At 40.3% G+C, this 22,830-nt stretch overlaps 1 protein-coding gene across 1 annotated transcript; it reads right to left on the bottom strand.

The window, feature by feature from the left end:
• Positions 1 to 506: 506 nt before the first annotated feature.
• Positions 507 to 22,575, bottom strand: eppk1 (epiplakin 1). Its single transcript, XM_022667347.2, has 3 exons — positions 22,463 to 22,575; positions 15,896 to 15,962; positions 507 to 15,508 (listed from the first exon to the last, which is right to left on the bottom strand). Exon 3 carries the CDS (start codon positions 15,480 to 15,482, stop codon positions 1,005 to 1,007), a length of 14,478 nt encoding a protein of 4,825 aa, XP_022523068.2. The 5' UTR covers positions 15,483 to 15,508; positions 15,896 to 15,962; positions 22,463 to 22,575; the 3' UTR covers positions 507 to 1,004.
• Positions 22,576 to 22,830: the final 255 nt, after the last annotated feature.

The following is a 22,830-nucleotide window of genomic DNA, read 5'->3' as shown; positions in this document are numbered from 1 at the left end:
TAATTTAGGTAACAGGACGGAGTGTTGAGATTGAGCTCCTCAGTCAGCGTTACAATAAAATCAAATATACAGAAAAACTAATGAGGGAACCTCATTTTTTTTAAACCAGCTGATGTCAATTCCTGTTGTAAAATGTTCCAGATGTTTCAGATGGGGTAATGTGAGACAGTAACAGGACTGAGTGAAACCCAGGAACCTAACTAAAATGTGTATTTTAACTTAAATATTATGGATATTTTAAAAGCATAGATGGGATTTGGAGTTGCATAGCAAATGCAATTTTTTCAGTTATTACATATCTTACTTTTGCAATTAGGTCAATATACAAGACTTTATGCTTAATAATACAAATGCATTTTAAAGTTAGTTTGTGTGCACATTATATTTGCTAGGAACAGAAGTGGTACCCATTCGACATATACATTAATTCATAAGAAAAGTGCTGTATCCTGAAGCTTTTGACTTTTTGAGACATGAAAGAAAAAAAAAAAGAAAACACCACTGTATTGTATATTTAATGCAAAGAAATTTTATTGCTGAAAATTCTTTTGGTCCATTTGGCATGACATTTTCGCTCAATAACAAGGCCAGCTGCTGTACTCAAGTGAATAAATTGCAATATATGAAAGAAATGTTGATGCAAAGGATGTGCGTGTATAATAAGAGTCTAAAGTAAACATTTCGTTTAGATTCAGCAGCTAAGCAAAAAAGCATTTCTACTCTAATAACAATGTGTTTAAAATAAAGGTTGATATATATGTAAGGTACTTAAGTGCTTTCTTGTTGCATTGTTTTCCCCTGTCCTTAAAGAACAAGCTAAAACTGTATGAAGCACCAATAATCTTCTACCAGATGCCTTAGAGCACAGTTTCATGTTTACCCTGATTTACCACACAGATATCCAAATTAGCTGGACTGCCATAGAGACACAGTCATGTTCAGAAGTATGTAAACAGTACATTTATTATTTTACTCTTCAAATTGGATGCTTAAAGATGTTTAGTCTACTTCTTTAAAAGCAGTAATGAAAGTCCAGTCTTTGGATCTTTGACACACCTGTCGAGAAGCTTCAAGTACGTAAGATTTTCTTTTGTGTTTGGATCAAAAAAGCCCTTGGTGTCATCAGTTGGGTCATCGAGTATCTGGTTCATTTCCTCGTCAAAGTACCCTCTCTGATAGGCCACTTCCACAGGCACACGATGACTGTACACCGGATCAATGATTCCCCCAGTGGCAATCTGGGCTTCCAGAAGACGAATGCCGTGATCCTTGACTATGAGATCTTTCTTCAAGGCCTGGAAGAGTGAGATAATGTTTCCAGTGTGAGGATCAGTGTAGCCAGTGACTGCCTTCTCTGCAGACAGAAGCTTGTTCTTCCATTCAGATCCTACAACTCCTTCAGCCACTGCTTCCTCCACTGAAAGTTTCTTGTTCTTTACTGGATCGATCATGAATCCAGTAGCAGCCTGGGCCTCCAGTAAGACCAGTGAGGTTCCAGGAGTCAGAAGTCCTTTGGACTTGGCATCATAGATACTCATGGTCTGTTTGGTGGACTGCACAAACACTCCAGAAATACAGTTGGTTCCTTGCAGGTACCTTCGTACAGAGTCCATGTCGCAGATGTCATCTTTTGTGAGCTTTCCTGCTTTAAAGTCTTCATAAACTTTGCTGTCTAGGATTTTAGCTTTGATCATCTCCTGGGCAGAGACTTGCTTCTTGATACCTGGAAAGAAGGTTTCTGTCATTTCTGTTGTGGTGGTTGTCGTGGTAGTGCTGGTGATGGTTTCTGTGGTAGTAGTTGTCTTCTGCTTGATAATTGTCAGAATCTGCTCCAAGAAACTTTCAATTGTGATTTTACCAGACTTAAACTGCTGGACCAGGTCTCTTCTTGTCTCCTCTGTGATGTATTTAGAGTGTAAGAGATCCCAGAGGGATACGGTTTGTCCCTGGAATTTACCTCCTGCCTTGTTTGTCATCGTGATTTTCAGGATTTTCTTCGTACGCTCATCAATGAAGAAGTAAAACTCTCCTTTCTTGGCAATTACAAGCAGGCTTAATCCTGTCTCTGGATCTTTAACACATCTCTCAATGAGCTGCAAATACGTAAGATTTTCTTGGGTGTTTGGATCAAAGAAGCCCTTGGTGTCATCAGTTGGGTCTTCAAGGATCTGGTTCATTTCCTCGTCAAAGTATCCTCTCTGATAGGCCACTTCCACAGGCACACGATGACTGTACACTGGATCAATGATTCCTCCAGTGGCAATCTGGGCTTCCAGAAGACGAATGCCGTGATCCTTGACTATGAGATCTTTCTTCAAGGCCTGGAAGAGTGAGATAATGTTTCCAGTGTGAGGATCAGTGTAGCCAGTGACTGCCTTCTCTGCAGACAGAAGCTTGTTCTTCCATTCAGATCCTACAACTCCTTCAGCCACTGCTTCCTCCACTGAAAGTTTCTTGTTCTTTACTGGATCGATCATGAATCCAGTAGCAGCCTGAGCCTCCAGTAAGACCAGTGAGGTTCCAGGAGTCAGAAGTCCCTTGGACTTGGCATCATAGATACTCATGGTCTGTTTGGTGGACTGCACAAACACTCCAGAAATACAGTTGGTTCCTTGCAGGTACCTTCGCACAGAGTCCATGTCGCAGATGTCATCTTTTGTGAGCTTTCCTGCTTTAAAGTCTTCATAAACTTTGCTGTCTAGGATTTTAGCTTTGATCATTTCCTGGGCAGAGACTTGCTTCTTGATACCTGGAAAGAAGGTTTCTGTCATTTCTGTTGTGGTGGTTGTCGTGGTAGTGCTGGTGATGGTTTCTGTGGTAGTAGTTGTCTTCTGCTTGATAATTGTCAGAATCTGCTCCAAGAAACTTTCAATTGTGATTTTACCAGACTTAAACTGCTGGACCAGGTCTCTTCTTGTCTCCTCTGTGATGTATTTAGAGTGTAAGAGATCCCAGAGGGATACGGTTTGTCCCTGGAATTTACCTCCTGCCTTGTTTGTCATCGTGGTTTTCAGGATTTTCTTCGTACGCTCATCAATGAAGAAGTAAAACTCTCCTTTCTTGGCAATTACAAGCAGGCTTAATCCTGTCTCTGGATCTTTAACACATCTCTCAATGAGCTGCAAGTACGTAAGATTTTCTTGGGTGTTTGGATCAAAGAAGCCCTTGGTGTCATCAGTTGGGTCTTCAAGGATCTGGTTCATTTCCTCGTCAAAGTATCCTCTCTGATAGGCCACTTCCACAGGCACACGATGACTGTACACCGGATCAATGATTCCTCCAGTGGCAATCTGGGCTTCCAGAAGACGAATGCCGTGATCCTTGACTATGAGATCTTTCTTCAAGGCCTGGAAGAGTGAGATAATGTTTCCAGTGTGAGGATCAGTGTAGCCAGTGACTGCCTTCTCTGCAGACAGAAGCTTGTTCTTCCATTCAGATCCTACAACTCCTTCAGCCACTGCTTCCTGCACTGAAAGTTTCTTGTTCTTTACTGGATCGATCATGAATCCAGTAGCAGCCTGAGCCTCCAGTAAGACCAGTGAGGTTCCAGGAGTCAGAAGTCCCTTGGACTTGGCATCATAGATACTCATGGTCTGTTTGGTGGACTGCACAAACACTCCAGAAATACAGTTGGTTCCTTGCAGGTACCTTCGCACAGAGTCCATGTCGCAGATGTCATCTTTTGTGAGCTTTCCTGCTTTAAAGTCTTCATAAACTTTGCTGTCTAGGATTTTAGCTTTGATCATTTCCTGGGCAGAGACTTGCTTCTTGATACCTGGAAAGAAGGTTTCTGTCATTTCTGTTGTGGTGGTTGTCGTGGTAGTGCTGGTGATGGTTTCTGTGGTAGTAGTTGTCTTCTGCTTGATAATTGTCAGAATCTGCTCCAAGAAACTTTCAATTGTGATTTTACCAGACTTAAACTGCTGGACCAGGTCTCTTCTTGTCTCCTCTGTGATGTATTTAGAGTGTAAGAGATCCCAGAGGGATACGGTTTGTCCCTGGAATTTACCTCCTGCCTTGTTTGTCATCGTGGTTTTCAGGATTTTCTTCGTACGCTCATCAATGAAGAAGTAAAACTCTCCTTTCTTGGCAATTACAAGCAGGCTTAATCCTGTCTCTGGATCTTTAACACATCTCTCAATGAGCTGCAAGTACGTAAGATTTTCTTGGGTGTTTGGATCAAAGAAGCCCTTGGTGTCATCAGTTGGGTCTTCAAGGATCTGGTTCATTTCCTCGTCAAAGTATCCTCTCTGATAGGCCACTTCCACAGGCACACGATGACTGTACACTGGATCAATGATTCCTCCAGTGGCAATCTGGGCTTCCAGAAGACGAATGCCGTGATCCTTGACTATGAGATCTTTCTTCAAGGCCTGGAAGAGTGAGATAATGTTTCCAGTGTGAGGATCAGTGTAGCCAGTGACTGCCTTCTCTGCAGACAGAAGCTTGTTCTTCCATTCAGATCCTACAACTCCTTCAGCCACTGCTTCCTCCACTGAAAGTTTCTTGTTCTTTACTGGATCGATCATGAATCCAGTAGCAGCCTGAGCCTCCAGTAAGACCAGTGAGGTTCCAGGAGTCAGAAGTCCCTTGGACTTGGCATCATAGATACTCATGGTCTGTTTGGTGGACTGCACAAACACTCCAGAAATACAGTTGGTTCCTTGCAGGTACCTTCGCACAGAGTCCATGTCGCAGATGTCATCTTTTGTGAGCTTTCCTGCTTTAAAGTCTTCATAAACTTTGCTGTCTAGGATTTTAGCTTTGATCATTTCCTGGGCAGAGACTTGCTTCTTGATACCTGGAAAGAAGGTTTCTGTCATTTCTGTTGTAGTGGTTGTCGTGGTAGTGCTGGTGATGGTTTCTGTGGTAGTAGTTGTCTTCTGCTTGATAATTGTCAGAATCTGCTCCAAGAAACTTTCAATTGTGATTTTACCAGACTTAAACTGCTGGACCAGGTCTCTTCTTGTCTCCTCTGTGATGTATTTAGAGTGTAAGAGATCCCAGAGGGATACGGTTTGTCCCTGGAATTTACCTCCTGCCTTGTTTGTCATCGTGGTTTTCAGGATTTTCTTCGTACGCTCATCAATGAAGAAGTAAAACTCTCCTTTCTTGGCAATTACAAGCAGGCTTAATCCTGTCTCTGGATCTTTAACACATCTCTCAATGAGCTGCAAATACGTAAGATTTTCTTGGGTGTTTGGATCAAAGAAGCCCTTGGTGTCATCAGTTGGGTCTTCAAGGATCTGGTTCATTTCCTCGTCAAAGTATCCTCTCTGATAGGCCACTTCCACAGGCACACGATGACTGTACACTGGATCAATGATTCCTCCAGTGGCAATCTGGGCTTCCAGAAGACGAATGCCGTGATCCTTGACTATGAGATCTTTCTTCAAGGCCTGGAAGAGTGAGATAATGTTTCCAGTGTGAGGATCAGTGTAGCCAGTGACTGCCTTCTCTGCAGACAGAAGCTTGTTCTTCCATTCAGATCCTACAACTCCTTCAGCCACTGCTTCCTCCACTGAAAGTTTCTTGTTCTTTACTGGATCGATCATGAATCCAGTAGCAGCCTGAGCCTCCAGTAAGACCAGTGAGGTTCCAGGAGTCAGAAGTCCCTTGGACTTGGCATCATAGATACTCATGGTCTGTTTGGTGGACTGCACAAACACTCCAGAAATACAGTTGGTTCCTTGCAGGTACCTTCGCACAGAGTCCATGTCGCAGATGTCATCTTTTGTGAGCTTTCCTGCTTTAAAGTCTTCATAAACTTTGCTGTCTAGGATTTTAGCTTTGATCATTTCCTGGGCAGAGACTTGCTTCTTGATACCTGGAAAGAAGGTTTCTGTCATTTCTGTTGTGGTGGTTGTCGTGGTAGTGCTGGTGATGGTTTCTGTGGTAGTAGTTGTCTTCTGCTTGATAATTGTCAGAATCTGCTCCAAGAAACTTTCAATTGTGATTTTACCAGACTTAAACTGCTGGACCAGGTCTCTTCTTGTCTCCTCTGTGATGTATTTAGAGTGTAAGAGATCCCAGAGGGATACGGTTTGTCCCTGGAATTTACCTCCTGCCTTGTTTGTCATCGTGGTTTTCAGGATTTTCTTCGTACGCTCATCAATGAAGAAGTAAAACTCTCCTTTCTTGGCAATTACAAGCAGGCTTAATCCTGTCTCTGGATCTTTAACACATCTCTCAATGAGCTGCAAGTACGTAAGATTTTCTTGGGTGTTTGGATCAAAGAAGCCCTTGGTGTCATCAGTTGGGTCTTCAAGGATCTGGTTCATTTCCTCGTCAAAGTATCCTCTCTGATAGGCCACTTCCACAGGCACACGATGACTGTACACCGGATCAATGATTCCTCCAGTGGCAATCTGGGCTTCCAGAAGACGAATGCCGTGATCCTTGACTATGAGATCTTTCTTCAAGGCCTGGAAGAGTGAGATAATGTTTCCAGTGTGAGGATCAGTGTAGCCAGTGACTGCCTTCTCTGCAGACAGAAGCTTGTTCTTCCATTCAGATCCTACAACTCCTTCAGCCACTGCTTCCTGCACTGAAAGTTTCTTGTTCTTTACTGGATCGATCATGAATCCAGTAGCAGCCTGAGCCTCCAGTAAGACCAGTGAGGTTCCAGGAGTCAGAAGTCCCTTGGACTTGGCATCATAGATACTCATGGTCTGTTTGGTGGACTGCACAAACACTCCAGAAATACAGTTGGTTCCTTGCAGGTACCTTCGCACAGAGTCCATGTCGCAGATGTCATCTTTTGTGAGCTTTCCTGCTTTAAAGTCTTCATAAACTTTGCTGTCTAGGATTTTAGCTTTGATCATTTCCTGGGCAGAGACTTGCTTCTTGATACCTGGAAAGAAGGTTTCTGTCATTTCTGTTGTGGTGGTTGTCGTGGTAGTGCTGGTGATGGTTTCTGTGGTAGTAGTTGTCTTCTGCTTGATAATTGTCAGAATCTGCTCCAAGAAACTTTCAATTGTGATTTTACCAGACTTAAACTGCTGGACCAGGTCTCTTCTTGTCTCCTCTGTGATGTATTTAGAGTGTAAGAGATCCCAGAGGGATACGGTTTGTCCCTGGAATTTACCTCCTGCCTTGTTTGTCATCGTGGTTTTCAGGATTTTCTTCGTACGCTCATCAATGAAGAAGTAAAACTCTCCTTTCTTGGCAATTACAAGCAGGCTTAATCCTGTCTCTGGATCTTTAACACATCTCTCAATGAGCTGCAAGTACGTAAGATTTTCTTGGGTGTTTGGATCAAAGAAGCCCTTGGTGTCATCAGTTGGGTCTTCAAGGATCTGGTTCATTTCCTCGTCAAAGTATCCTCTCTGATAGGCCACTTCCACAGGCACACGATGACTGTACACTGGATCAATGATTCCTCCAGTGGCAATCTGGGCTTCCAGAAGACGAATGCCGTGATCCTTGACTATGAGATCTTTCTTCAAGGCCTGGAAGAGTGAGATAATGTTTCCAGTGTGAGGATCAGTGTAGCCAGTGACTGCCTTCTCTGCAGACAGAAGCTTGTTCTTCCATTCAGATCCTACAACTCCTTCAGCCACTGCTTCCTCCACTGAAAGTTTCTTGTTCTTTACTGGATCGATCATGAATCCAGTAGCAGCCTGGGCCTCCAGTAAGACCAGTGAGGTTCCAGGAGTCAGAAGTCCCTTGGACTTGGCATCATAGATACTCATGGTCTGTTTGGTGGACTGCACAAACACTCCAGAAATACAGTTGGTTCCTTGCAGGTACCTTCGCACAGAGTCCATGTCGCAGATGTCATCTTTTGTGAGCTTTCCTGCTTTAAAGTCTTCATAAACTTTGCTGTCTAGGATTTTAGCTTTGATCATTTCCTGGGCAGAGACTTGCTTCTTGATACCTGGAAAGAAGGTTTCTGTCATTTCTGTTGTAGTGGTTGTCGTGGTAGTGCTGGTGATGGTTTCTGTGGTAGTAGTTGTCTTCTGCTTGATAATTGTCAGAATCTGCTCCAAGAAACTTTCAATTGTGATTTTACCAGACTTAAACTGCTGGACCAGGTCTCTTCTTGTCTCCTCTGTGATGTATTTAGAGTGTAAGAGATCCCAGAGGGATACGGTTTGTCCCTGGAATTTACCTCCTGCCTTGTTTGTCATCGTGGTTTTCAGGATTTTCTTCGTACGCTCATCAATGAAGAAGTAAAACTCTCCTTTCTTGGCAATTACAAGCAGGCTTAATCCTGTCTCTGGATCTTTAACACATCTCTCAATGAGCTGCAAGTACGTAAGATTTTCTTGGGTGTTTGGATCAAAGAAGCCCTTGGTGTCATCAGTTGGGTCTTCAAGGATCTGGTTCATTTCCTCGTCAAAGTATCCTCTCTGATAGGCCACTTCCACAGGCACACGATGACTGTACACCGGATCAATGATTCCTCCAGTGGCAATCTGGGCTTCCAGAAGACGAATGCCGTGATCCTTGACTATGAGATCTTTCTTCAAGGCCTGGAAGAGTGAGATAATGTTTCCAGTGTGAGGATCAGTGTAGCCAGTGACTGCCTTCTCTGCAGACAGAAGCTTGTTCTTCCATTCAGATCCTACAACTCCTTCAGCCACTGCTTCCTGCACTGAAAGTTTCTTGTTCTTTACTGGATCGATCATGAATCCAGTAGCAGCCTGAGCCTCCAGTAAGACCAGTGAGGTTCCAGGAGTCAGAAGTCCCTTGGACTTGGCATCATAGATACTCATGGTCTGTTTGGTGGACTGCACAAACACTCCAGAAATACAGTTGGTTCCTTGCAGGTACCTTCGCACAGAGTCCATGTCGCAGATGTCATCTTTTGTGAGCTTTCCTGCTTTAAAGTCTTCATAAACTTTGCTGTCTAGGATTTTAGCTTTGATCATTTCCTGGGCAGAGACTTGCTTCTTGATACCTGGAAAGAAGGTTTCTGTCATTTCTGTTGTGGTGGTTGTCGTGGTAGTGCTGGTGATGGTTTCTGTGGTAGTAGTTGTCTTCTGCTTGATAATTGTCAGAATCTGCTCCAAGAAACTTTCAATTGTGATTTTACCAGACTTAAACTGCTGGACCAGGTCTCTTCTTGTCTCCTCTGTGATGTATTTAGAGTGTAAGAGATCCCAGAGGGATACGGTTTGTCCCTGGAATTTACCTCCTGCCTTGTTTGTCATCGTGGTTTTCAGGATTTTCTTCGTACGCTCATCAATGAAGAAGTAAAACTCTCCTTTCTTGGCAATTACAAGCAGGCTTAATCCTGTCTCTGGATCTTTAACACATCTCTCAATGAGCTGCAAGTACGTAAGATTTTCTTGGGTGTTTGGATCAAAGAAGCCCTTGGTGTCATCAGTTGGGTCTTCAAGGATCTGGTTCATTTCCTCGTCAAAGTATCCTCTCTGATAGGCCACTTCCACAGGCACACGATGACTGTACACTGGATCAATGATTCCTCCAGTGGCAATCTGGGCTTCCAGAAGACGAATGCCGTGATCCTTGACTATGAGATCTTTCTTCAAGGCCTGGAAGAGTGAGATAATGTTTCCAGTGTGAGGATCAGTGTAGCCAGTGACTGCCTTCTCTGCAGACAGAAGCTTGTTCTTCCATTCAGATCCTACAACTCCTTCAGCCACTGCTTCCTCCACTGAAAGTTTCTTGTTCTTTACTGGATCGATCATGAATCCAGTAGCAGCCTGAGCCTCCAGTAAGACCAGTGAGGTTCCAGGAGTCAGAAGTCCCTTGGACTTGGCATCATAGATACTCATGGTCTGTTTGGTGGACTGCACAAACACTCCAGAAATACAGTTGGTTCCTTGCAGGTACCTTCGCACAGAGTCCATGTCGCAGATGTCATCTTTTGTGAGCTTTCCTGCTTTAAAGTCTTCATAAACTTTGCTGTCTAGGATTTTAGCTTTGATCATTTCCTGGGCAGAGACCTGCTTCTTGATACCTGGAAAGAAGGTTTCTGTCATTTCTGTTGTGGTGGTTGTCGTGGTAGTGCTGGTGATGGTTTCTGTGGTAGTAGTTGTCTTCTGCTTGATAATTGTCAGAATCTGCTCCAAGAAACTTTCAATTGTGATTTTACCAGACTTAAACTGCTGGACCAGGTCTCTTCTTGTCTCCTCTGTGATGTATTTAGAGTGTAAGAGATCCCAGAGGGATACAGTTTGTCCCTGGAATTTACCTCCTGCCTTGTTTGTCATCGTGGTTTTCAGGATTTTCTTCGTACGCTCATCAATGAAGAAGTAAAACTCTCCTTTCTTGGCAATTACAAGCAGGCTTAATCCTGTCTCTGGATCTTTAACACATCTCTCAATGAGCTGCAAGTACGTAAGATTTTCTTGGGTGTTTGGATCAAAGAAGCCCTTGGTGTCATCAGTTGGGTCTTCAAGGATCTGGTTCATTTCCTCGTCAAAGTATCCTCTCTGATAGGCCACTTCCACAGGCACACGATGACTGTTTACTGGATCAATGATTCCCCCAGTGGCAATCTGGGCTTCCAGAAGACGAATGCCGTGATCCTTGACTATGAGATCTTTCTTCAAGGCCTGGAAGAGTGAGATAATGTTTCCAGTGTGAGGATCAGTGTAGCCAGTGACTGCCTTCTCTGCAGACAGAAGCTTGTTCTTCCATTCAGATCCTACAACTCCTTCAGCCACTGCTTCCTCCACTGAAAGTTTCTTGTTCTTTACTGGATCGATCATGAATCCAGTAGCAGCCTGAGCCTCCAGTAAGACCAGTGAGGTTCCAGGAGTCAGAAGTCCTTTGCTTTTAGCTTCATATATGCTGAGAATTTGCTTTGTTGCCTCAACTCTCACCCCAGCAATGCAGTTTGTTCCACCAAGGTAATTTTGAATGGATTCAGTTTGATTGATGTCTTCATCTGTCACTTCATCATCGATAATCTGATTTAGCACCTCTTGTGATATAATTTTGGCTTCAAAAAGCTGACTTGCTGACACTTGTCTTCTGAGACCTTTGAAGGAATGTCTCTTTGTTATTGCTTCACTTATTACTGCCTTAACCATTTGTGCGATTTCTTCCAATGTTAATTTCCCTGTCTTGTACTGTTCAATTAGTCGTTGTCTTTTCTGTGCTGTAATATAGTCTGACATTAGTACATCCCACAGTGATATTCGCATTCCTTCAAACTTCCCTCCGATGTTTATTAGGGACTTCCCTTTGAACACTGCCTTCACTTGCTCGTCAGTGAATTCAGACCTTTCGTTTTTCTCAGGAACAGTCAAAAGCAGAAGGCCTGTGCTTGATTTTCCACACTTCTCCCTTATCTGATGGTAACTGAGATTTTCTTTTGAGATTGGATCTGTATACCATTTTGTTTTTTCATCAGGCTTGGTTAGAAGCTGATAGGTCTCCTCATCCAAGCATCCTCGTTTCATGGCTTGACTACTAGGCAGCCAAAGGCTGAGAACAGGATCAATGATTCCTCCTCCTGTAGCTGTCTGTGCCTCCAGGAGTCGTAGTCCGTGGTTTCTGGGAATAAGTTCTTTTTTCATAGCTTCAAACAGGCATAGCTCTTCCCCTGTATATGGATCTGTAAATCCTGTAACAGCTTGCTCAGCTAGAAGCAAGTGCTCAAGTAGATCTGGTCCAATGACTTGTTCTTTGGTTGCATCTTCAACAGAGAGATACCTGTTTTTTAGAGGATCAATGACAAAGCCTGTGGCTGCTTGAGCTTCAAGCAATATCAGTGCCATTTCAGGACTGAGCAGTCCCTTTGTTTTGGCTTCGTATATACTGAGCACATTCTGAGAAGGAGAAATTTGCACTCCAGCAATGCTTCCGGTGCTTTTTAAACAGCGCTGTACTGAATCACGTTGTAAGACTTGTTCAAAAGTAGTTTTACCATCCTGCAAATTTTGGAAAGTGGTGGCATCTATGATTCCATTATCAAACAGCTGTTGCACAGTTACAGGTTTTCTTATTCCCATTGTTTGCTGAAGAATCACGTCTCTCTTTTCGAGTTCTGTAATAGTTGTAAGAACTATATTGAGAATATCCTGAATCACTGCCTTTGATCTGTATTGTTCCATGAAATTCTGCCTTTGCTCATCAGTAAAGTACTCAGAATTGATCAGTTCCCATAGCGAATAAGAATGTCCAGAGAAGCGACCAAGCGGGACTGTAGCTGTTTGCTTCTCAAAGGCCTTCTTTATTTCTGCATCAGAAAGAATTTTCACAGGTTGCTCTTGTGTTTTCCCTTTTCCAGTCAGTGGAAACAGAAGAAGTCCGGTTTCTGAATCTTTGATGCATCTTTTTGTCATCTCCATGTAAGTTAGGTTCTCTGTTGTGTTGGGGTCAAAAAAGCCTTTGGTGTCATCACTTGGGTCTAACAAGATCTGATTGATGTCTGCATCAAAGTAGCCCTTTTTGTAGGCAACTTCAAGAGGCAGATGCACACTTAGCAAGGGATCAATTATGCCACCTGTGGCAATTTGGGCTTCAAGCAAGCGAATTCCATGCTGGCGCACAATGAGATCCTTCTTCATGGCTTGAAATAAGGATAAGTTTTCACCAGTATAAGGATCCTTGTAACCAGTTACTGCTCCTTCAGCGCTCAGGAGCTTCTCATGCAACTCTGGCCCAATTAATTTGTGTTGTAAGGACTCTTCAACAGTGAGTTTTTGGTTGCGAATTGGATCTACCATAAAGCCAGTGGCGGCCTGTGCTTCCAGGAGACATAAAGCAGTACCAGGGGTAAGCAGGCCTTTTCTCTTGGCCTCATATAGGCTCATTTTCTGGCCAGATGTTTGCAAAATCACACCTGCAATGGGGCTGGATCCCTCAACAGCATTTTTCACCGACTCCATCTGAAGAATATCTTTGAGTGACAGTTCTCCTTCAAGCAATTTTCTGTATGATTTTTCATCCAGGATGTTCATTTTCAGAAGGTCCAACACAGAGACATTCTTCCGAAGTCCCTTAATGTAGAGATCAGCATTTCTTAGAACGTCCTTGTTCTCAATAATTTCCAGAATTATCGTAGTGATTTTCTCAACTGTCAGTGTCCTTGATCTGAAGCCTTGTGTCAGCTCAAGTCTCTTCTGTTCTGATAAATATTCAGAGTTGAAGAGATCCCAGAGTGTGACATTCTTGTTCCTGAACCTGCCGTACCTCACAGTGACTTGCTTGGCTTGAAATGTTTCTTTGAGGTTGTCTTGTATTTTGACTTTGTTGTCTTTCCCTTTGATTGGCAAAAGGCGAAGGCCAGTGCTGTGGTCGATGACGCATCTGTTCATGAGTTGCAGATATGTCAGGTTTTCGTGAGTGTTTGGGTCAAAGAAACCTTTGGTGTCATCTGTCGGATCACTCAGAATCTGGTTCATTTGGACATCGAAGTATCCTTTTTTGTAGGCTATATGGACTGGAATTCGATGACTGTTTACTGGGTCAACTATGCCCCCAGTGGCAATCTGAGCTTCCAGCAGACGAATCCCGTGATCTTTCACGATCAGCTCTTTCTGCATTGCCTGGAACAAAGATATGGTTTTGTTGGTATGAGGGTCTTTATAGCCGGTCACGGCTTTTTCAGCTGATAGAAGTTTTGCATGAAGGTCAGGCCCCACAACTTTAGCCTTTACGGCTTCATCAACTGAAAATTTAGCATTAGCAATTGGATCAATGATGAATCCTGTTGCTGCTTGTGCTTCCAGTAGGATAAGTGATGTTCCTGGCCTTAGCAACCCTTTTCGTCTGGCCTGGTAAATCGACATAATTTGAGAGTCAGGAAGCATGACCCCTGCAATGCTTGTTTTCCCTTGTAGGTATATTTTAACTGATTCATCCTCTTTGATGTCCTCTACAGTTATCTCCCCTTTTTTTAATTTATCCGCGTCATTCTTAGAAATGATGTCAGCATCAGCCAGCTGATCTGGAGTGACTCCTACTCTGATGCCTTCAAAAACTGGAGTGGTTGTTTTCTGTGAACGTTCAATGATCTCTAGGACATGGGTAGTTATTGTCTCGATTGTATGGCTTCCTGTTTTGTAACGCTGGAACATATCTTGCCTTTGTGTTTCTGTGAAGTATTCGGACATCAGCAGCTCCCAAAGGGAAACGGTCATTCCTTTGTACTTTCCGCCTGTCACTTTAACCATATGATTTCTGAAGGCTAGTTTGATTTTGTAGTCGATGAAGCTGTGTTCAGCATTTTGTCCACCAGTCGCTTCGTACAGAGGCAGTAATGTCAGGCCTGTTGAAGGATCAATGACACAACGATTCATCAGTTGCAGATACGTAAGGTTTTCTTTTGTGTTTGGATCAAAGAACCCTTTGGTATCATCTCCAGAATCTTCTAGGATTGCATTCATCTCTTTATCGAAGAAGCCTCGGTTGTATGCAACTTCTACAGGAAGTCGATGGCTGTTGATTGGATCAATGACTCCACCTGTGGCAATCTGAGCTTCGAGCAAACGGATGCCGTGTTCTTTCACAATCAGATCTTTGGATAGAGCCTGAAACAGTGAAATTGTGTTTCCAGTATACGGATCCTTGTATCCCGTAACGGCGCGTTCTGCTGCGAGCAACTTTGCATAGTAGTCTGGTCCCACAAGCCTATTTTTGAGGGCATCGTCAACGCTGAACTTTTGGTTTTGAACAGGATCTATCATGAAGCCAGTGGCTGCCTGTGCCTCGAGTAGCACCAATGCTGTTCCAGGCATGATTATCCCCTGTCTCATTGCCTGATAGATGCTCATTTTCTTATTGGAGGAGAGCACTGCCACTCCCCCGATGCTTCCTGTCCCCTCCAGATACTCCTTAACTGTCTCCAAGAGCATCACATGCTTTGTTGTGGTCTTTCCTTCCTGTAGGTCAGTAAAGGTTTTTTGGTCAATGATTTTGGACGCCAGTAGCTCGTTGGACGTCACTCCCCTACGAAGACCTTTGAACGTGATGTACAGTGGGAGGAGTAGCAGGCCGGTTTGTGAACTCACGATACATTTCTCCATCAGAAGTGCATAGGAGAGCTTTTCCTGAGAGTTTGGATCGTAGAAGACTTTCAATGCGTCCATTTGGTCTGTGAAGATACCTTTCTCACAGTGTCCTCTCTCGCAGGCTTCCTTTTCTGTAAGATAACATTTCTCAACAGGGTCGTAAACACCTGTAGTTGAGATCTGGGCTTCGAGCAATCTGAGCCCGTATTCTTCGGGAATCACAGATTTCTGAATTGCCTGGAATAAGGAAAGTGGTGGATTGTAAGGAGAAAAGCCTTTTCTCGCCTTTTCTGCAAACTGCAGTTTCTCCTTCATCTCTGGTCCCACAATTCCCTCTTTAACAGCATCTTCAACTGAGAGTTTCCTGTTGCTAATGGGGTCAATAATCCCCTCAGTTGCAGCTTGAGCTTCTAGGAGGGCCAGACATGTTCCTGGTTTTAGAAGTCGTTTTTTAAAGGCTTGGTATACAGTAATAGTCTCATTTGATTGTTGGAGAAACACTCCAGCCACTGCCCCTTTAGCTTGGCCATTTTCCTGAGCCGGCATCTTGAGATGATCTTTTGTTCCCAAACCTGTAAATAAAAAACAGGAAAAAAAAACTGTTTTGATTAATTGAATTGTCTTATATTATTTGTGTATAAACTACTGCTGTCAAATTTAATGTGTTAACGCATTCAGTTCATCCGTAAACTTTTACTCAGCACATTAAAATATTATAATTAATAAAGAAACAAAACTATTGTATACATGTATAGTACATAGATAGCTCTATCCCTCTCAAAAGTACAGGGGCGTACCAGCATTTAAACTTTTTAAATCATGACACCACTAGTATGAACATAAAAAGGTAGTTTTAATAGTTTTACTGCATGTTGTGCACAAATATCGGGTAACTGCTACACTTTAACAGTTTAACAGTGCATATATTCACGTAAGTATTGTACTTCTAATTCTATTACCTCTGTTTGTGTGAAGAAAGCTGAATTCTGTATTCCACCAACCTCCTCAACGAAGGTTTACTTCATTCTGTAAAAAATGGACATAGTTAGCACATAGTTAAAATCTCTACATAACGCATGCAGTCCAATATACTGCATAATAGATAATACTGTAATATTAAAGCAATTATTATACAATGTAAAAAGCATAAGAAATGCTTAGAAAACATAAGTAAGAAGAACAGCATCTGTAAAGATAAGTAAAGCATCTGAGCCTCCACCACCAGGCTCTGCAACAGCTTCTTCCTACAGGCATTCAAACTCCTCAACACTATGCAAAATGGTTCCGTAAGATAAGTATCTAAAGGATTAACAGTATAAACCAATGTGGAATCACTATTTGGTTCATGACAGGCCACTATTGTCCTTCTAATCTGTGTTGTAACTGCTTATTAATGGTTTTATTTATAAACCCTTTATAAAGAAGCCTTATTTTAAAGTGGTACCAAACAATATATACAAATCCTGTCAATATTGTCCATAGAAAAAAGTGTTTTTCATGAATGTCCTAAAGCCGTGTAACCCTTTCCAGGCTGGTAGGTTTCAGTGATGTTTGGTTTCATATCTGAATATAAATTGTGTATTTAAAAGCGGCACATCATGCTGCTTTTTCACATCAATCGTCTCAGCAGTCGCGTTGGCAGACAGGTTCTATTGTAAGTAATATATGTAGACTTAACAGGCCATTATCATAGGTGGGTGTGGCTAAATGGAAGTTAAACGGAACCCAGTTGTCATTAAAATCCATCATTAGAAACGAAACTGGTGGATTTAGTATCGAAGTTACCAGTTATTTTGATTCTTAATAAATAGAACAATCATAAAAAAGTCAAGCTGAGTACAGTTATAAATGATGTTCATGCTATTACTGTCCACCACTGCTAATCTCTATCTGAAAAACGTACGCCATTAAAAAATACCATAAAGGACGTGCCTGACTGCTGTTTGATGGTACAACACATCCTAGACCACGCCCAAACTACAGACAGCTGATACGGGTGAAGGGTGTTGTCTGCATATCTTATCTCTGAGATATGAGAATAGATAAGAGAACTATGTGTCTGTGTGGGTTGAAAAAGGGAAAGTCTACATGCATTACTTATACTTGTTATATATTTGCATTTGTCCAGTTTGCACTGGATTACTGCCTATTATTTTGTACATACATAAATCACAAATACTCATAAATGCATTCTATTCTTAACTAATACTAGGTAGTCTCTCCCTTTTCTCTCAATTTCACAAGACGTTGGAAACATTCCTTTAAGACTCATGATTGCATCACAAAATTCCTGCAGATTATTTTTTTAGCTCACTGTCATCCTCCAACTTTCCTGTTTTACCACATAGTAAAAGTGTTCTGTTGGATTCAGGTCCGGGGGTTTGAAAGGCCACTGAAGAACACTCAACTCTTTGTCTCTTTGAAGCTAGTTATACAAAAAAAACCTTAAAAGCACTTAAAAACAACGAGTTTCTTTGATTTTACCAAATTAAAAACCTCTGGAATATAATCAAGAGGAAGATGGATGATCACAAACCATCAAACCACCAAACTGAACTGCTGGAATTTTTGCACCAGGAGTAAAGCAGCATCAAGTTATCCAAACTTGAAAACTGTGATTAAAAACCATCAGGATTATTCCACCAAAAACAGATTTCTGAACTTTTTTGAAAACTTTATGAATATGAACTTTTGAACATTTTCTTTGCATTCTTTGAAGTCTGAAAGCTGCGCATCTATTTTTGTTTTGTGTTTTTTCAGCCATTTCTCATTTTTTGCATATAACAAATGTTCTAAATTACTGAATATTTTAGTTGAAATTTGGGAGAAATGTTGTCTGTAGTTTATAGAATAAAACAACAATGTTCATTTTACTCAAACATAAACCTATAAATAACAAAATCAGAGAAACAGATTCAGAAACTGCTTCTTAAAGATAAATGTTGGTCATGAAGGGATGCACATGGTCGGCAAACTCTAGCAAATATATCAGGTTAAACTGCAACTGAACAGCTGTTTAGCTCAAATTACATTGTATTGCATGTACGTTTAGTAAAAGCAGTTTGAGAGGCTCTTAAAGTGACAGTTTAGTAAAAGTGAAGTTTACTTTAGAAAAATTGAGGGAATTTGCATCCTATATCCTTAAAAAGACTGTGGCATTTAAGCAATGAGTGACTGGTATTAAAAAAGACCCAGGGCCCTATTTTAGCACCCTATGAGATGCTCCACAGCTTGATTTAGGGTGTGTCAGCATGTCTTTGCTATCGTAACGACGGAAAAAGTACACCTTGTATGGCTCTTTTAATTAATCATGGGTGTGGTTATTTTAGATGCAATGTAAAATAAACCAATCAGCATGTCACTGGCTCATCATTCCCTTTAAGAGGCTGCTATCTATTATATTTTATTATAATATAACACAACACATCATGCATACATTGACATAAAGGTCAGTTTCCCAGCCCTGTTTAGTGTCCTGTAATTCCAGTTTTTCACGCTCACACCCTGCTGCAGTTTTGTCTTGAATAAACAGACCATTTGTTTTTCCTGAAACTTTCCCTGACCTGGTTTGGGTGGCAAATTTAAAATAACAAATTAAACAGGTGTACAGTATAAATAAGAATATAATATATGTATGCATTCACAAAGTTTATTTGGTTTGATTGAACCAAAAATGTGCAACGTCCAGTACACCTGATTCAACTAATCAGTTCATTACCAAGCCTTTTTTTCAGAGTTGCAGTGATTGTGTTATAAAAAGCAGAGATTCCTCTAAAATGTGCTGGACCAGGATAAAAAAAATGGCCTAAAGGGTTAAAAATGATATTTTGCATTACATGCATGTTTAGTGAAAGCAGTATAAGAGGCGCTTAAAGGACAGTTCAGTGAAAGTGAAGTTTACTTTAGGAAAATTGAGGTAATTTGCATCTTAAATTAGCTTCAGTGCAAAATTAGCTTTTGCACTAAATATAAAGAGATAATGTGGCTTAAAATTAACCTCTAGCATCGCTAACCTTTAGCCTGGAGCACATTTCTTGCTTAAATCGTTGCACGTTAAATCACTGCCTCAGATTACACTTGTGGTGAGAATGTAATCAGACCTCGATTTTTAATTCAAGCTAGACGGCTGTTCAGGTGCAGTTTAACCTGATTTATTAGCCAGATGATTAACGACCACAGCTATGAACAAACAAACACTGCATTAGGGTTAATATCTCAATAATAAACCTGATTTATGAAAGATTATGTTTATCCTGTATTTGCTGTAGAGATGCATAGAAATGGACTGTGTCTAAAAGAGCATTTTAATGTTTTTAAAAGTATTTAATCAAATACATATATATCAAATATAAATTAAGTGTATAAAAGTTAAGTGTATCTAAGGTTATATTTGCAATTTTGGGAAAGTTATTATTATTATTTTTTAATGGTATTTTCACAGTGAGATTATGTTTATCCTACATGCTAGGTTGCCAGTTTTCAGCAGATTTTCTAATCTACATTTGGGTAAAAAGTGTAAAATGTAAAAAGTTAAATCATTGCACACTAGATCACTGCTTCAGATTACACCATGCTTCTAGCTAAATTAAATGAATTGTAGGTCTTAAAACCTAAAATCTTTTAATACATTTGTTGTTGTTTTTGTAGATAATAGGATGTCATGTAGTGTCAGAACCCAGGCATTTAAATCTACTAATAAGTTTAGTTCATTAATGACTAAAAAGTGCCCCCAGCCTTTTCTTACACCATTTCTAATTTAAGCATCATATAAATGTGCATCTTTTATTCAAAATAAAATGTTTAATTCTACAGAGCTCTATCTAACTCTCTCCCTGTTCACACCCACAGTTTTCCACGCACAAGTGCACAAATATGCCCGTGCAGGAAAGTGTCACTTCACTGTTTGTTCACAGCATCCGTCATTCTCATTTACATCACAGTGAAAGAATGCCGTTCACCACTTGATGTGGGAGTAACATGATGAAACCTGCAGAGCGAAACTCATCAGTTTCTCTGTTTCTTCAGGAGAAATGCCAGAACATTTATTTATTTTATGCCAAATATAAAGCAGAATGAACTGGATCAATGACCCAAAAAATGTAAGTTATATAAAAAGGCATTTTCCAATAGTTTATAATTTACTAAAGACTTTTAAACATTAAAATGCTTTTTTAGACTAGACACAGTCCATATCTATGCATATTTTACAGCAAATACAGGATAAACATTAATCTCACTGTCAAAATACCATAAAAAACATTCCACAAATTGCAAATATTACTTATAACATTATAGTATTTTTTTCTCGATCCAACCCATCTGTCAAATATACTATTTTAATTCAAGCTAGACGGCTGTTCAGGTGCAGTTTAACCTGATTTATTAACCAGATAATTAACAACCATAGCTATAAACAAACAAACAACACTGCATTAGGGTTAATATCTTAATAATAAACCTGATTTAAGATTAGAAAAAAAAAATATTGTGTAACTTAACTTATATTTGCAATTTTTGGGAATGTTTTTTATGGTATTTTGACAGTGAGATTATGTTATCCTGTAGAGATACATAGAGTTTTTAAATTTTTAATCATATATATCAAATGTAAATCATATATAATCACATATGATTTATCAAATATAAAAGTGTATAAAAATTAAGTGTATCTTAAGTTATATTTGCAATTATGGGAAAGTTTTTTTTATGGTATTTTGAGAGTAAGATTATATTTATCCTACATGTTAGGTTGCCAGGTTTCAGCAGATTTTCTAATCTACATTTGCGTAAAAAGTGTAAAACTATGAGTTAATCTACACCCCTTTCCCACCCTTAACTCCTGATCCATCCATAACTGATGTTAAACACCCATTAACTCTAGATTACAGCGCTGTCTGCTCATAAACGGTCAAAGGTGACTCTGTGTAAATGTTTGCTGTGTTTCTCTACAGCGAAGAGTTAATAGTGAAACAGTAAAACTCACTAAACACACTGACCCAAATTAACCCACGCTGTTATAGGATTAATCACACAGGCTCTGCAAGTTCACTTCCTCGCCCACTTCCTCAGAATTCCTCTTCATTGTCTCAGAGCGGCTGTTCTTAAACCCCGAGTAAAAAAACAATACCTCCTACCTCCTACTACGCACACGAACACATTTATATTTTATTTATACACAGTAATATAGACGTGTAATCTTCACATATACTGTACACAGGCCTGTCACAATATGAATTTGTTTGTGGACGATATATCACTACAAAAATTATTGCGATACACGATATTTTTGTAATTTTAAGACTATTAAAAGCAATTATACGCTTTTTAAAGACATTGGAAATATTGGAAATAATCATTTATCATAATTAGTTTGGGAATTATATACTTATTTATTCACCTACTATATATATATGAACAAACATACATAAATAAACATACACAACTGACAATATCACTAATATTTGTGATATCAAATATTATTGAGGTCATGTTCATTTATTGTACGATATTGATCAATATTGCAATTATTGGGACAGGACTAACTGTAAATGTCATATATACAGTATTTAATATACAGGATTGTTCTGTAAGTTAGTACTATGGTTTATAAGTAGTTTGATTGATTACTGTTTCTGTTTAATCAGGATGTAAACCGAGTATAAATTTGCTGTTTTTATCATTATTAACTTAATATATAAAGTTTAATTGGTCCTAGAATAAAACCCTGTGGAACGCCACAAGATCTGCTCTATCAACCAACAGTTCACCAACAGTTCACTACACTGCACAGTTTCTGCACTACAGTTAATAAATAGATAAATAAGGTAGTAAACAAAACACATGCATGCAGGAAGCATAGTAGTGTTTACTAACTGTGCAGTGTAGTGAACTGTTGGTGAACTGTTGGTTGATAGAGCAGATCTTGTGGCGTTCCACAGGGCTTTATTCCTGGACCAATGAAACTTTATATATTAAGTTAATAATGAATCAGATTGTCTGATTTTGCTATTTATAGGTTTATGTTTGAGTAAAATGAACATTATTGTTTTATTCTATAAACTACAGACAACATTTCTCCCAAATTACAAATAAAAAATACTTATATATTGTCAATAACCCTGATGGTTTTTAATCACAGTTTTTTGTTTCCATGCATCTTGGCATCATGTTCTCCTCCACCAGTCTCACACACTGCTTTTGGATAACTTTATGCTGCTTTATGCCTGGTGCAAAAATTTAAGCTTTTGACCGTTCAGGTTTTCAATTTGGTAAAATCAAAGAAACTCATTTTATCATTTTTAAATGCTCTTTTACTTTTTTTTCCAAAGCTGTATATTTTAACGGATGCAAATGTTTGAGAAACACTGTCTCAGAGCACATATAATAGAATGCATTGTTTTTGATGAGTGGTGGAACATGGACATGAACAAAAGAGAAAGTATCTAAAGGAGAAATCCTCAGATAATCTGAAGTGTTGATTATTGCATGATAGCATAACTTTATATAGCATAACTTTATGTTCTTACCTGATAGAAGTGAGATCTTCACAGATGTTGGTGTTTATCTCATGCTCTCCCGTCTCCAGGCGGAGGTTTAAAGGTTTAATTTGCCTCCTGCTCTCTGGAGCTCAGCGCAGGAAAGGTGCGCTTCAGTCCTCGGCTTCTGGCTCTTATCTGCTGGAGGAGGAAGCTCCGCCCCTGAGACACTCCTCTTCTGCTCTGGGGACAAAAGCAAAACAGGCTTCAGCACAGTGAAGGAATGTCCTCTCTCTCCCCCTCCCCACCAAACCTGCCAAAGAACAATCGCCTGAAACTTTTCACTTCTACCCAACAGCTACAACACAGCTATTGCTTTAATTGATTCCACAGAAGTGAAGCTGATAATCTTTAGTTAC

Source organism: Astyanax mexicanus, chromosome 3 (genome assembly GCF_023375975.1).
Source record: "Astyanax mexicanus isolate ESR-SI-001 chromosome 3, AstMex3_surface, whole genome shotgun sequence".
Taxonomy (NCBI): Eukaryota; Metazoa; Chordata; class Actinopteri; order Characiformes; family Acestrorhamphidae; genus Astyanax; species Astyanax mexicanus.
This window is presented reverse-complemented; position numbering and strand designations above follow the sequence as displayed.

Excerpts from the sequence above, each read along its gene's own strand:
- eppk1 (XM_022667347.2), bottom strand. The coding sequence starts at position 15,482 with ATGCCGGCTCAGGAAAATGGCCAAGCTAAAGGGGCAGTGGCTGGAGTG.